We start from the raw sequence: 14,910 nt of genomic DNA, 5'->3' as shown, positions 1-14,910 counted from the left end.
TCTCTTACTTGACAGTGAAAATCAGAAAATGTGATTTTACAGCTGTTCTCAGTATTGCTTCCTGCAGAATCTTTCTGTCCTTATCTTCAGGGAGAGTTGCTGACTTGCCTTTAAAAGTGTGATCATTCTAAGTCTTTTTAATTGTATCTCCATGAATCAGCAGCATACCTTTGATTCCTTGAAGTTGGGATATGTATATACTCAGGTTTTCTGTTCCTTTTTCCTCATTTCTTCAATTTTTCTCAATTCATTGTTTTGTACCTTTACAATAGCAGGAAGACTTTTTAGAAGGGTTGCATTTCACAAACTTGCACAGAAACTTAGGGGTTTTTTTTACTTTTTAAGTAAAATATTCTTGAAGTCGACCAACAAATAGTTGCTTGAAGAATATTCCTAAATCACAGTTGGTGAGATAGAGTACCAACTAAGTGTTCTCCGTGATGCTAGTAAAGCATCTGAAGCAGGTGACACTTACCTGAGCAACTGAGATTTCTGCTTGTTAACAGAAAACCTCTTAGTTTTTTGGGTTTTTTTGTTTTGTTTTAAACCCATTTAACTTTCAGGCCTGTTGGCCAGTTTTATTTAAAATTTGAAGAGTGGTAAGGATTTTGGAGATAACTGAGGTTCCTGTAAATCAGTTGTGTAAATAATGGAGGCAGGAAGAACAGACTGTCAAAGTTTAGGTGTTGGTGGGCCAGCAGCAGCTAGATACTCAGTAGTCCTTCTTGACAAAGACGTTGAAGGGGCTGGTTGTGATGATGGGATTATAGGAACAAAGGACAGAAATCCTCAGCAGGCCAGCCCTTTCGCAGTTCAAAAAGTTCCTGTGCAGCAGCTGGCTAAACCTACACAAAGTTGACCTGCCCTTGTTTTGCCTTTCTAAGCAATGGAGCTGTTAAGATCCAGAGACTTGCTGCTCTTGCCCATCTGCCTGCGAGGGCCAATTCAAAACATGCATTTCCAACACAAAGTGGTGTGAAACACTGATGGCCAGGGAAGGGTGTCCTTTGTATAATGTGAGGGTGGTGAAAGATTTTGTTTGAGAAGAACGAGTCAGTCCAGGACCAGTCCTCTCCCCCAGAAGGCTCCTGCTAGCAAATGATGGGAGAGGGTAAAGAGGGTTCAGTCTGTCTCACAGTCCTCATTCAAACACAGCTTTTCTTCAGCTGGTGCTTAGGACACAAGAGAATGTTTAGAGGTTTGGGGGTTGGTTTGTGAGGGTTTTTTTTTTGTTGGGTTTTTTTTTGTTGTTTTTTTTTCAGTCTCCCACCCTGTTAACCTTGCATGGGGGGGAGAATGCATTATCATCTAGATGCTACTGCACTGCCTGAGCTCCAGGCAGCTGTGGGGCCAGAAGGTGCGGATGGGAACACTCTTGCGTCGCCGCTCTGGCCCATCGACACCAGGCGAGATGTGGGTCACTCTTACAAGAAAATGGCTCTGGGCTCCGGGCAGCTGCAGCAACGCAGCACAGCCCAGACTGAGGCCTGGCCCGGGCAGGGTGCAAGGCCAGCACTGCTCTGCTCTCGCCTTACATGCTGTGGACCGGACTCCTCAGCGCTGGGTTCAGCCCCAGGGGCCGGGAGGCCTCGCCATGGACCTCTCCCCTCTGCCCCAGGCACCCGCCGCGCCATCAGCCCCTCATAACGCCCCTCTGTACCTCGCACTGGCACAGCGGTCCCCAGCCTAAATGACAGCAGAGCTCCCCTCAGACGGGACACAGTGTGCAATACAGCAATAAGCGTTTCTGTTAAGAAAACTTATTCCCGCTGAAGGCGAGGATGTTTTTCATCCTTTCAGCAGGGGTTACCCGAGGCACGGGGGCGGATGCCCCTGAGCGCAGGCACCGTCCCCACCGAGCTTCTTGTCGCCCGGGGCAAGCGCGGGCCCGGCCTTGGCCGCTGTGGCGAGTGGGGCTCCGGCAGCGCCCGGGTCTGGGCGCTCGGGCTGCGCGGCGGCGTTTGAGCCTTGGCGCGGCCCGTAGGCGGGCGGCCTCGCTCAGCCCCAATATGGCGGCAGCGCTGGGCGGGGGGGCGGGAAGTTCCCGGGACGTTTGTTGAGGTGAGTGTGGGACGGCGGGGGCCGCGGCCTCCCGGGGTTGGGGCTGGGCTTCCCCTGGCGCCCTGTGCCTGCAGCAGGGACCCGCCACAGCGGCGAGGGTGTCCGGGGGGATGCGGCCTCCCCAGGCCGGCCCGGGCCCGGGCCCCGGCGGGGCGGGGGCCGGCCGCACCGAGCCGGTCCCAGGGGCGGCAGCTGGAGGTGGGCGGCGGGGCCCCGGTCGCCACGGGGCCAAAGGCCCTCTTTACGTCTCCCTGGCCGGGCCAGCCCGGCAGCCGGTGCCTCGGCCGGGCGCCCTCCGCTCTTCTGACACCGGCAATCCGCGGTGCGGGCTCGGTGTTAACACCTGACAGCCGTCGGAGTCTGGGGCGTAAGCCTACTCTATCAGTGTGTTAGCTAAATACCACTTTTTGTTTAAAAAAAGTCTCATGGAGTTGCTTTTTTTAAAAAAATACGTACTAAACTGGAAGAATTACGCTGCAGGAAAGCGGGTCTGGTGTTTTAGATAGGCCTTACCTGGACTTTAAATCAACTGCAGTTAGACTATTGAACCACCTTTGGCTTTTGGTTCTTTTTTCTACTTTCTTGGACAAACTATGGTAAAAACTATGGGAATGTTGTTCCTTTATGTACAGGAAAGCTATTGGATGGTTTAGTGTCCAAATCCATAGTTAGACTCCAGGTTTTACTTAAAATTGTGTTTGCAAAAGTTGTTAGATATTTATAGGTGTATACATTCTGTTTCTTTTGGATCTAAACATGGTTTGCTGAGATATGTAACTCAGATGTTGGAACCTGAAACTTCAAGGCCGTTAGTTTAAAAAACAAACACACCGCCCCCACCCCGACTTTGAACAGTCTTTGTCTAAACAGTCAAAGTCTTAACAGAAACGAGTAACAAATAGCTATGTTTTAAGGAATAAATCAGATACTGAAATTTCTCATTAAAATTGTTTGAGTTGCTGTGTTAATGTTTATTTGGTAATATCTGTGTGATGAGATACATTAATCATGAAAATGCTGCCTTTTCCCCAAAAATCTGACCATGTGTTTTGTTTAGAGAAAGACTAATGATTAATAGCGTGGGTTAGTAGTACACCTTTTTGCTAACTGGCTGGACGATCAGGAAGAGGAGGTTGCATTCACAGTCCGAGCTGTCATTTTGTGAATACTTTGTGATCGAGCAGACCTTGCGTCTTTCGGCTAGGAACAGGCGTGTTCCCCTGCCCTGGGACTCGGCACAGCATGTGGGGTGGCAGCAGAGGAGCTTTTCATTTGTGCTTCTCGCAAGTGATGGCAGCAAAACTCCGCTTGGCATGAGCTGACCCAGTCAGAGTGGTTTTCTGTCTGAGTGGCTGCTTGCCTGCAAGGGAGTTGGCTAGTGTAATGATCCCACCAGAAAATAATTTTGCAACAGTAGCAAAATTTTAACCCAGGCATTAGGCGGCAGTGCCCACATTTTGCATATGAGCCAGCCTGCTGACTTCTGTGAGGCTGGAGTCTGAGGGACTACGTACAGCATTAGCCCCTTGACTTGGAGGGGTTCCAGAAAGGCCCAGGAATCAAGAAAACAGGACGGGGTGGCAGATTCAGGGTAGCAGTAGTCACGCATCAGTACTGTGGGTTGGAAGGAGATGTGAACTCGTTCCTCTGTACTTGATGATCATAAAGGTCTTTTCCAACCTGAATGATGCTATGGTTCTATTCACAGTTTGAACGAGAGATAACTGGGGTGGGGAGGGCACACGTAGGAGTTGAAATAAATGGCTCAGGTTGTCCATAAAGTAAATGTTGATTGTAGTACAAGAAACGGTGAGACTGCAGACAGTGCTATCATACCTGATATATTGTAACCCGGAACATGATAGTTACCTTTGGGCTGTCTTATCTGTATGAAGTAGAAAACAAATAAAAGGTTGAGGGGAACAGTAAGTATATTACCAAGTGAGGCAAGAGATATTATGAGATCTTAAGTATCCAGGCAACTCAGGATTGACTTTATATGTATAAAACAGTAATAATAATGAGTGCTTTGAAAGTGCGTAGTTGAAATACAAAGAACTTTTAACTTGCAACAGCATCATGTAATAACCATTTGCATTAGGTATATGTTATGTATCCTGTTTCAGTTAAACAGATTTTTTAATGCACAGTTCCTTCCAAAGTAAAAACTGCAGTGTTGTTAGGTACGTAACATAGTTTGAAAATATACGTTAACAAACTTAAGTAACTTAAACAATAGGATTTCTTAGGCCTAGTTTGTCTCTCCACCAATTACTTAAGCTGGTTTTACACTGGGTGTCAGTCTTCAAATCAGCCAAAGGTTATAGGCAAATCAGTCAATTCACTTTTTTCTTTTGTTCTTCACTGGTTTAAAAATGAGAATTTAAAAATAAAGAGAGAATAAAGTCTAAGTTTTGAGTTTCAGTCAAGGTGTCCTTTCATGCCTCCCCCAGCATTATAAACAGAAGCAGTAAGCGATAACCTAGCTCTCAGTGTTCTTGCCACAGTGGCTGCTCTCTCATACTATTAACTCTTCAGAAGTCTTTGCAAGATGGGCAATTAGGTAATTACTTCCAAAATGATAGATGCTACGTATGAGGAGTCTTGGGGATTCTGCCTATAACCTGTATAATCATATTCTTCGATAAGCCTTTTGTTAATAAGTTTAAAAAGAACAGTTATACATAAATATAAATACTACCTAGGATTTCAGTAAGTTTTAACTAAGAGAGTTTGGACAGCTGGTTGTTCTGGGGCTCTTTGTAATTTGTGATACTTCTTAAGAAAATCGGAGATAAAAAATATTGATGCTGATTTTCTTGTTTCTGTATTTGCTTGTGATCCACTTGTTTTCTGCCTTATTCTCTCTGGAGGTATAGGCTCTGTTTTATTCATTTAGTGACTCTGGTTTAGAATTTCTAGGCACAAAAGGATCAAAAATCAGAAGTACGTGTGGTTCCCTTTATATGTAGTTTCACAGGAAGCTTGTTCTCTGAGTAATTTTTATGAATTTGTGACTTAGAACACATTTTGCATCCAGAACAGGGTTGTGGCTTCAAAGTACAAACCTTTTTTGCCTTTAACTAGAGAGCTTTGGACTATGCCTCTGACATCTTTGTGACAAGTAGGAAAGTATATAAATACAGTGAAATAGAGATTTTCAAGGAAATCGAATTTCCTCAATAACTTTTTTATTTCTAATTATAGCAATTAATAGTATTGTTTATGTGTAAACTCAGTAAGATTAAACAGCAATAGGATTACAGTGATCCTCGTGTTTCAGGACTGAGTTCAGACCAGGAAGAAGCTTATCCTGTAAAATAGTCATGATCTCCAGCAAGATCCACCTAGCCACATTTTCTTATAAAATTCCCGCTAAAAATGTTACTATCTGTTCCTATACTGTATTAAAAAGAAAAGCATGTTAGTTAAAAGGATCTGAGTAGGGGGAGTTTATGTTCTAAATATATTTATCCTGATCATTTCTTGCTGTTGTTTTTGTGGAGAAGAAGGTGGCTTGGAAGGCTTTGATTGTACACGAAGAAAAGTCTCTGAAGAAGTTGCCAGACCAGTTGATACATCCATGTGTCCACTCTTCTCCTGTGAAATGGATATCATGTTAATAACCTTTTTCATGATCTACTGTGGTTTAAGCTCGTTAATTGATTATGGAGTTCTTTTTGTAAATCCTGTAGCTATTTGACTGCTAAAAGAAGTCTTCCAAAGCATCCTAAAAAGATTTAGTATAAAGTGAGAACTTACCAAATGTAATGGTGAAGTAAAACAATGTTTTAAAACAATATTAAAATATTTTAGAAGGTAATGGGTGTCATAGGAATATTTTGAATACCCACAGATATCCAATATAGATACCTAATGGGTGGGTTTTCTGGAAAAACTGCACAGGCCAGGTTTGGTTTACCTTTTCCTCTCATTCACATTATAAACCCATTTTATATTGGTTTTAGTAATGACCCCAATTTGAATGACCTTTAACAACAACACACTTACTTGATGTGTTTTTTAATTTAAACTCCTTGGTGAGAAAGGCTGTGTCATGTTTATGCTGTGTACAGTTAAAGGGAATTTTTTGCCACTAACACTTCTTTTAATTCTTCTTTCAGGACTTCAGTGATTCCAGACCACTGTTACAGAAATGATATTACAGAAGGCAGCTATTGCATTGTGTCTGTTGGATGAAGACCAAATATTTCTTTTCAGTCAAGAGGGTAAAACCCACTAACCGCAGTTTACATGTGTAGGTCACTGCGTTACTGTGTTAGTCATTGTCTCTATGCAGCAATGACAAGGCTAGAAGAGGCAAACAGAGAAGTGAACATGCACTCGTCAGTCAGATACCTTGGCTATCTTGCCAGAATCAACTTACTGGTTGCCATTTGCATGGGCCTTTATGTCAGATGGGAAAAAACTGCGGATGCACTGATTTTGGTAATATTTATTCTGGGGCTCTTTGTTCTTGGAATTGCCAGCATACTGTACTACTATTTTTCAATGGAAACAGCAAGTCTGAGTCTCTCCAATCTTTGGTTTGGTTTTTTGCTTGGCCTTCTCTGCTTTCTTAATAATTCTGCCTTTAAAACAGATGTGAAAGAAGAAGCTACTAAATATTTGCTCCTTTCTGCCATTGTTTTAAGGATATTATGTGCTTTTGTTGAGAGGATTTGTGGTTGTATTCATCATCGACCGACTCTGCTGACGACAGTTGAATTTTTGGAGCTGGTTGGATTTGCAATTGCCAGCACAACTATGCTGGTAGAAAAATCTATGAGTATTATTCTGTTGGTCATGGCTTTGGCTATGTTGATTATTGACTTACGTATGAAGTCTTTTTTGGCAATTCCAAATTTGGCAATTTTTGGAGCCATTGCATCCTTACTCTTTTTTCCATCGCTGCAAATCCCCACAAACCCATTTGCCTTGGCATGTTTTTTCAGCTGCCTAATTTCAGATCCCCTCCTCGACGTTTACTTCAGTGGACTTTCAGTTACTGAACGATGGAAGCCCTACTTGTACCGTGGTAAAATTTGCAGAAGATTTTCTGTCATCTCAGTTGGAATCATTGAACTAATCTTTTTCATTCTCGCAGCCTTTAAACTACGTGATTTGGATCTCTGGTATTTTGTGATACCGGGTTTTTCTATTTTCGGAATTTTCTGGATGATTTGTCATGTGATTTTTTTTATAACTCTTTGGGGATTTCACACAAAACTAAATGACTGTCACAAGGTATACTATACCCACCGTGCAGAAAACAACAGCCTTGACAGAGTTATGGCGTCTAAAGGAATGCGCCACTTCTGTTTAATTTCCGAACAGCTAGTGTTTTTCAGTCTTGTCGCAACTGCTGTTTTGGGGGCCGTTTCTTGGCAGGTAAATAATAATCTCTGTATCTTGATCTCCCTCTTGAGAGTGCCCCTGAGAATTTTTGACTCCGTAAAATTCCTGTGACATTTGATGGTGTGCTGTAGCTCAGCAATTCAGTGTTGGAACACTTGGTTTCACCAGCCTGCTCTTTGAATTTAACACTTTGTGCTGCCTTAAGGCAGCTGGAACTCACCAGTTTTCTTATGTGGGCAGAACGGGAAGAGTAAACGCTTCCAGGGCAAAAGTGTGTGAATTATTTTAAGTTTGCCGACCTATGAAATTATTTTGCTTTTGAATTCATTGTGCCATAAAATTTGTTTTCAGAGTAAATCAGTGTTGAACCCTAGTAATGCATGCTATGTGGAGGGCTTTTCTTGTGGACTATTTTAATTGAATCAAGGCAAATTCATGTTTTAAGAATGTATTTTTCAATAACTTTGCTTTGCATTTAACCACTAATACAGAGTTATGAGATCAGCTGATAAACTGGTAAATTGTTGGTATAGCATGTGCTCTAAGTGTCTTATTTTCAATTCTGGTTATGCACCACAGGATATGTCCTCTGAAAGACCAGTTCTTAAATCACACAGCATTCTTTGACTTTTCTTTCCTTTTCTGAATTAAGGGCGTTGCCTTTTCTTTAGCAGAAAACATATTTCTCTCAAAATGTTTGTTCAGTGCCAAAGTTAAAGTACATTGGGTGTTGTCACAGTTGCAGCAGGGTGAAAAGGGGTTTGGGGTCTATTTTGGTTTTTACGTTGATCTAAAAGAAGACAACAATCATTTTTGTACCATTGCGTCTCTTAAATGAATTACATCTAATTTTATATATACATAAAATTTTATATTTGTAGATATTTAATATATATATTTAATTATATATATAATTAAATATTATTTATGCCAGATCCAGTTTACAGAAATGTCTCTATATGTTTCCAAAACAATTTGCTGACATTCCTGCAGATTTTCTTAGGTTAAATAACCTCGTGGATGAAAGGTGTTGAAGAACTTGGTGGAAAAGGAAATTGATGGCTATTTTGTGAGGTTTGGGCGGGTTTTGTTTTTTGTTTGTTTGGTTTGGGTTTGTATGTTTTTGGTTTGGTTTGGTTTTTGGGTTTGGGTTCGTTTTCTTTGGTTTTGGGGTGGTTGGTTTTTTTTGCATGAAGAGCATTAGAGGTTAATGCACAAGCCTGGGTAGTTTTGCTCTTTCTTTGGAAAAGTATCAGCATGCATAGCTATAATGTGTGGGCGTGCAGAAAGGACAAAAGGAAGAAATAATACCAAAAAGAAGTAGAGATGAAAAATCCTCAAAATGTATTTACAGAAAGTGGAGATGCTGATGCACCAAAAGGAATGGAAAGTGGTTTGGGAGACCGAAACAATAAAGATGGAATACCAGAATGCTCATATTTCTAACTTCCATACTTTTTCTTCCAAGACTTGTGTGATTTAATCAAAATGCAATCTTTAATTTTTATATGCCAGGTGACTGTTTTTCAGTAAGAGCAATTTTTTACCATCTCTATCAGAGCATTTTATTAATTTCTCTAGCCTTGCCCTCCTCCTTTAACATCCTGAGACACCTTAGTTTATAATTACATAGTTTTAAAATTACTTGGATGGAGTCTCCACCTAACAAAGCAGTCAGAACAGCCCAAGTGTGTAAGTTGTCCAGATAGTCACTGGAGAGAGGCAGTTTCTTTTGGAGGCGCCCAGAGCCTGTCTGCAGGGAGGGGAGTTAACCACCAGACTTGGCAGGATCTCCTGTCGTAGCCCTTCAGGGGAAGGGCTCCCTCTCCCCATGCCATCTGTTTAAAATACACAGGTATTTCCTTTCATTGCTGCAGGCTGCCTACACAAGCAAGGAGGATTGGATTCATACTCATCTTGTTACTTTTTTCTCTTCACATTGATTGATAATTTGTTGTAATTTTTTTTTCTGTCTCTGTCTTCTGCCCCAAAATAACTGCAGCTGTTACGAGTCTGAAAATTTTCAGGCCTCTCTAAGTCTGAAGAAGTATGGTTGTACTGTGGAATGCCTTGTGCATGAGCGTTCACAAGAAGCAAACTGGCAACACGCCTAAAAATCTTAATATTTGTTATTGGATAATTTCAATTTGCAGCATCCTATGTGTAAATGAGATAAGCTGTTGCTTACCACCTCTGTGTGATAGGTTGCACATTTGCCTGTTCAGTGGGAGAAGAATTAATTGTAGTGGTAAAAGCAAAAGGCATCAGAACAAATACTTCTGCTTGTCAGGAAATAATTTTTTTCTTATAATATTCTGGTTTTAATAGATAATTATATTTACATTTATTTTACTGTATTTATATTTCTTTCATCATGTGTTTACAGCAATGAATTAGCTTAAGATTATGAATGTAGTTGTCTCCAACTAAAGTAATTTCTATTTCAGAAGGTGTTGCGATGTTTGCCTTGCAGATCACTGTGGCTATTCCATATGTTGTCAGAAAATTAAATACTTTATCAGACCTGGCCGGAACATAATATAGTAAATAGATGTGTCATTTATTGTAGTGACCGCAGGAAACTCTGGCCTTCTCTGTATTTTTCTGGATAGTGTCAGGTTTCAAAATAATTAGAAGAAAGCAAGCAATTATGCACAAGCACACAATTTACCCTTTTGGAGGGCATTTGTGCTTTTTTTAATGGTTTAAGGAAACTAGTATTTTTACTTCTTTGTAAGGGGAATTCAAGCCCTCAAGGCTCTAATTTAGAATCCTTTGCTGGATTTTTGAGTCTGCTGTTTCAGGAGGTCTAAAAAGCTCAACAGTAATGCAGAAAACAAGCTTCTCCAGTGAATATGTACTTTCTTTATGGTGATTTATATGTATTGTAACGGTTAAAGAGACAAAATAGATTGTTAAAGAACACTGACTGCCTTTCCTCTTTAAAAAGTAATAGTAATTGCTAAATACTTAGTGGGTTGGGATTTCAGGGGTTTGTTTTTAAGAAAACTTTGCTGCAGAAAAAAGCTGGTGACATCAGTATGTGGCGGAAAGATCTTAGGGCTATGTTAGATGCTTTTCTGCGAAAACATGGGCTTAATGATTATTAGTGGTCAAAAAAGCAAATTAAATATTGGGAATTATTAGGAAAGTACTGGAGGTATTATTATGCCACTGTATAATTCTGTAGCTTCCATATTTTGAATAACAGTGCAATTCTTACTTGCCTTCCTATACGTAAGAAAACAAGCGAAGGTTCAGAGAAGGGCGACGAAATTCATTATAGACATGAAACAGTTTACATGGAGGGAGTGAATAAATAAGGATGCTTCAGTCAGGAAAAGAGAAAAAGGAAAATACTAAGTGAGAATATGATGAACGTATTAAATATTATGTGTGATGTGGGAGAAGGTAAACAGTAAGAGGCAATTAACAATCAGCTCCAGTGCAAAAGTTGAGGGTAATCAAGTTGGCAAGAAGCAGGCTGGAGCCAGACAGATGGGAATAGTTCCTCCTACAGCACTGAGTTAGCTCTGGGGCTGTGTATCGTGGCGTGCTGTGTGTGCTGAGCAGTTGTGGAGACTTGGGAGGAAGCTGGACAAGTTCATGGAAACAAATTCACTGAGGTTCACGTACTATACAGAAGCCATGTCTGGTTCAGCAGCTCCTTGAGCCACCTTTGTTTGGAGTACTCAGGAAACATAAGTGCTTGGTCTGTCCTTACAGTCTTTCCTAGGCATCCATTTGGCCTCTTTGGAGACAAGATGTTTTTCTAGATGGATTTTTGGTGCAGCCTAATGCAGCCACTCTTACATTCTTATGGATTTTTTTTTTTAAACTTAGATGTCCAACATGTTTTTTCCTTATATCCTTAGGAATGCCAAGTACTCTGCAGTCATGAGTTTCTGAAAATGTGTTTGAGCATTTGAAAATTCTTTAAAACATTTTTCATATATGTAAGATTAACAGTTTTCAGTCTTTGCAGCTTGCAGTTTGGGATTTATGTTATAATTTTAGTAAGCGCTAATTATACTTGAAATCTGTTAAGTGTCACCTAGAAAATGAAGGGGTTTTTATTTATACCTTTCTTCACTCTGAAGATGTACTGAAAGCTTGTTTAATGATACTACATTTGATAAGAGAGGTGGCTTGAAATTACTTCCTGGCCTGCCATTTGACCTCCTATCTAATGAATAGAATTGGCTAAAAACCTAAGCCTTGGAAAGGTACTAAATAATTAGTCCTAGCATATAGAAAGTCTAGCTCAGCTCTGTGTGTTAGGTTATAGCCAGAAATGAGGTGGGGGAGGGGAGGGGTTCTGCTTCATGGAAAACTTTTGTTACAGGCACATTATATATGCCCTTTTAATGTTTTTAATAGCTGTAATATCTGTGCATCATACAAATCTCAAGCGTATGAAAGGTCAAGACCTAAAGAGACAGTTGTCTGCTAATTGGTGGCTAGCAGTATTCTATTTGATTAAAATTGCCAGAAAAATATCAAATCTCCTCATGTGGAAAGGCTTTTAAAGTGAGGTTGACTAACTTGCTGTTGCACACACAGCGGTTTTCTGACTTACGCAGAATTGTTGAGGCTGGAAGTCCTGTTAGCCAAGGACCTTTCTTTAAGGGGAGCTTTGCCCTTGTAATAAGCCAGGGATTGAAAGTCTCTGTTCCTAATGCTTTGGTATGTGCTTGGGAAGAACTGTGGCTTCTGAAAGCAGTATCTCTCTCCAACAGATCAAGCTTTAAATGTGAAGAGCAGAATCATCAGGTCTGTCTGAAGCTAGAAGATGAGCTCAGGAAGCATAAGTGTAAAAGTAATTTGTTAAAGCTGGTTGCATTCAAAAATGTAGTAAGAGTTATTCAGTGGGGCATGTTTCAGCTGGGACCTGGTCTGCTTCTGAGAATAATCCCTGCTTTAGCTGAAGAGGAAAGACACCTTGCCTTGTTGGTAGAAATACATTGACCTTTTCCTTGTAAAACCTGCTGGAAGCATTCTGCACCCGCCTTTACATTTGTGTGAGTAATTCTAGTCAGATCAATAGACTCTTTAACTCCAATTTACTCATTTCAGCAATTACTCATGTGCCTGTCTATAATTAGCCCCTTGGATGGGACAAGATCCAGCAGAAGTCATGCAAATGACTTGGGCATGACTTCTCTCAGAAGATAATAAAATGATGGAAATTTTGCAAGCAAAGATTTTGGAAAGGTTTGGAGGAATCTTTTTCTCAGAAATTTAAAACCAGATTTTGTTAAGTGCGCTATGCCAAGGTAACAGTACAGCTTTTCTGAGTTACTGGCCAAAGAGAATTATTATCCCTGGAAGACCTGTATTTAATATTACCAAGAGAAAAATGAGCTATGTCAGACGGGTAAAGTAATGGAATGAAGTGCTTTCAAGTACATTATTCTTGTTTTTAGTGAATTTTATGGGTTATCAAAGTAATAGTCTTCATGATATGCATGAGTACTTGTACTTAGGTGGACAGTCCTATTGAACTCAAATTATTCATGGGAGAAAAGTTTATGTATGAGTACTGTTTTGGGAAGAGTTAGTGATTTTGTAGTCTGTATTGATTGGCTGGTGTTTCTTGAAAACTCATTTTACAATGCCGTAATAAAATTGAAGATGGTGACTTTTTTTAACTTCTCTAAAAACTTATCTTTCTGAATAGTAAGAATTTTTCTAAGTAATCTCTATATTTATCTGCACATACTTGGTTTTTCCCCCTCTCTCTCTCTGTCTGGTCATCTTCAGTTGCCCCTTTCTTTTCCTCAGTCAGTTTTTCCCCTCTTTGCTGATTTGACTTGCATATCTGTGTCTCACTGTTTCTTTACAGACTTGTCTGTTCAGCTCCTTTTGCAATAACTCTCTTTCCCAACTGTTTCATCACCTCTTAAGCTGGATCTTAAATCCCCCTTGCTCACTGCTTATCACTTTTTCTCAAACTCATCCATTATCCTGTTTATTTTTGCTGCCCACCTTGCTTTCTGTGGTAGGTGCTCAGCCCTCCTTGCCTCTTTACCTCTCCAGTCCTGTCCCGAGGTCTACGTCAGGTTGTCTGCTCACATCCATAGCGGCAGCACACCTTGCTGCTGTCATCACCACTGCCGGAAGCCCTAGGTCATGAAGGGGATCTCTGGTGACAAGAGAAAGGAGGTAGTACATGTTAGTCTAAACAATCTGATTTATGTGTTAAGCTTGCTGTCAAAGTCTCATTAATTCCAGAATTCAAATTTTTTATATTAACAAAAAAAAATCAGAAATCCATTTAGATTACTTTTAAGTTGACAACCACTTCTGGTTTTGCTCAGACAAATGCATGTAGACTAAAGCACAGGCTTTCCCATGGTTAGAACAGGAGTCAGGGATGGGAAGACACATGAAATCCATCTGCCAGTGAACACCGTGACTATTTTCTGCAAACTGTTTTTTAGATTTTCCCAGGGCGGTTTTAATAGTTAGAAGTAATGGATTATTTATAGTTCTCTAGAGGCTATTCTTTCATTCAGGGATTTGATATAAGACAGTTTCCTCTGGTAGTTGATCTACATTGTAACTTCACAAATTTTGTCTTTAACCTTCTTTTTACCTGTAATATACGTATCTTGTTTTCATTTTGAATAAGCTATCCACCAAATATTTGTAGATTAGTTATCACATTATCCTTTTTCTCCTGAGCCTTCTCTGCTATGGAGCATATACTTCTTTGTTTTTGCAGAATCAGTGCAGAGGAGCTAAGCAGAACTGTTTATTTTATATTTACTTACGTGCGTGTATATGGATATATAAAAATAGGTAAATATTATTCAGCTTGGATAATGGAAAGCAGGGCAGAACTTTTCTTGGAAATAGACAAAGACATCTTTGTAAGGCTCCTCAGTTGTTGGTCTGTTACATATAATCCCGGGCAGCCTGCTCTAGGTGGCCCTGCTTGAGCAGCGGGTTGCACCAGACAATTTCCAGAGGCCTCTTCCAACTTCAGCCATTTGGTGGTTCTGTGTTCATCTTAGTTGACAGATGCTTAGTAATTTATTTCTATTTTAATCAGAAGAGCTCTTCTATAGGTCTTTGTAATTGGCTTCCAATTTAAACTAACATTTCTTTTTTTGGTTTGTTTTCATCCTCATCATTATTTTCATCAGTCACACGTCAGTAATGCTCCGTTGTTAAATACAGTTCCAGAATTGTTCCACTTCCACTAGTGGTTTACTCCTTGGGACTGGAGTTGTCTTATCCATGAATATAAAATTATGTATCTTGGCTGTAAAATACCTCTAAATTCTTCTGGTGTTTTAACAGTTACACTTGAAAATAAGTGTTGCTTGAAAAGCTAAAGAAAGTGGAAAGATAACACGACTAGTGAATCTCACTGATCTTTTATTGTCCATCATTTCAGTCATCAGAGGCAAGAAGTATGGGCTTTTTTACCTTTCCTACATTATTTGAAATGAGAACACACTGTGTATTTCCTAAATATTCATT

The 14,910-nt window shown here is 40.3% G+C and overlaps 1 protein-coding gene across 2 annotated transcripts in view; it reads left to right on the top strand.

Moving 5' to 3' along the window:
- Window positions 1-1,954: 1,954 nt before the first annotated feature.
- TMEM168 (transmembrane protein 168) overlaps window positions 1,955-14,910 on the top strand; it is a 29,395-nt gene continuing 16,439 nt past the window's right edge. The window contains exons 1-2 of one of the 2 annotated variants that reach the window (XM_075081082.1): window positions 1,955-2,061; window positions 6,186-7,452. In XM_075081082.1, coding sequence (XP_074937183.1) covers window positions 6,316-7,452 — 1,137 coding nt within the window. In that variant the 5' untranslated portion in view covers window positions 1,955-2,061; window positions 6,186-6,315. The remainder of the gene's footprint in view (window positions 2,062-6,185; window positions 7,453-14,910) is intronic. The other variant, XR_012658589.1, reaches the window with a different exon arrangement.

This window comes from Phalacrocorax aristotelis, chromosome 1 (genome assembly GCF_949628215.1).
Source record: "Phalacrocorax aristotelis chromosome 1, bGulAri2.1, whole genome shotgun sequence".
NCBI lineage: Eukaryota > Metazoa > Chordata > Aves > Suliformes > Phalacrocoracidae > Phalacrocorax > Phalacrocorax aristotelis.
Note: the sequence above shows the minus strand (reverse complement) of the source record. Positions and strands in the feature narration are given on the sequence as shown.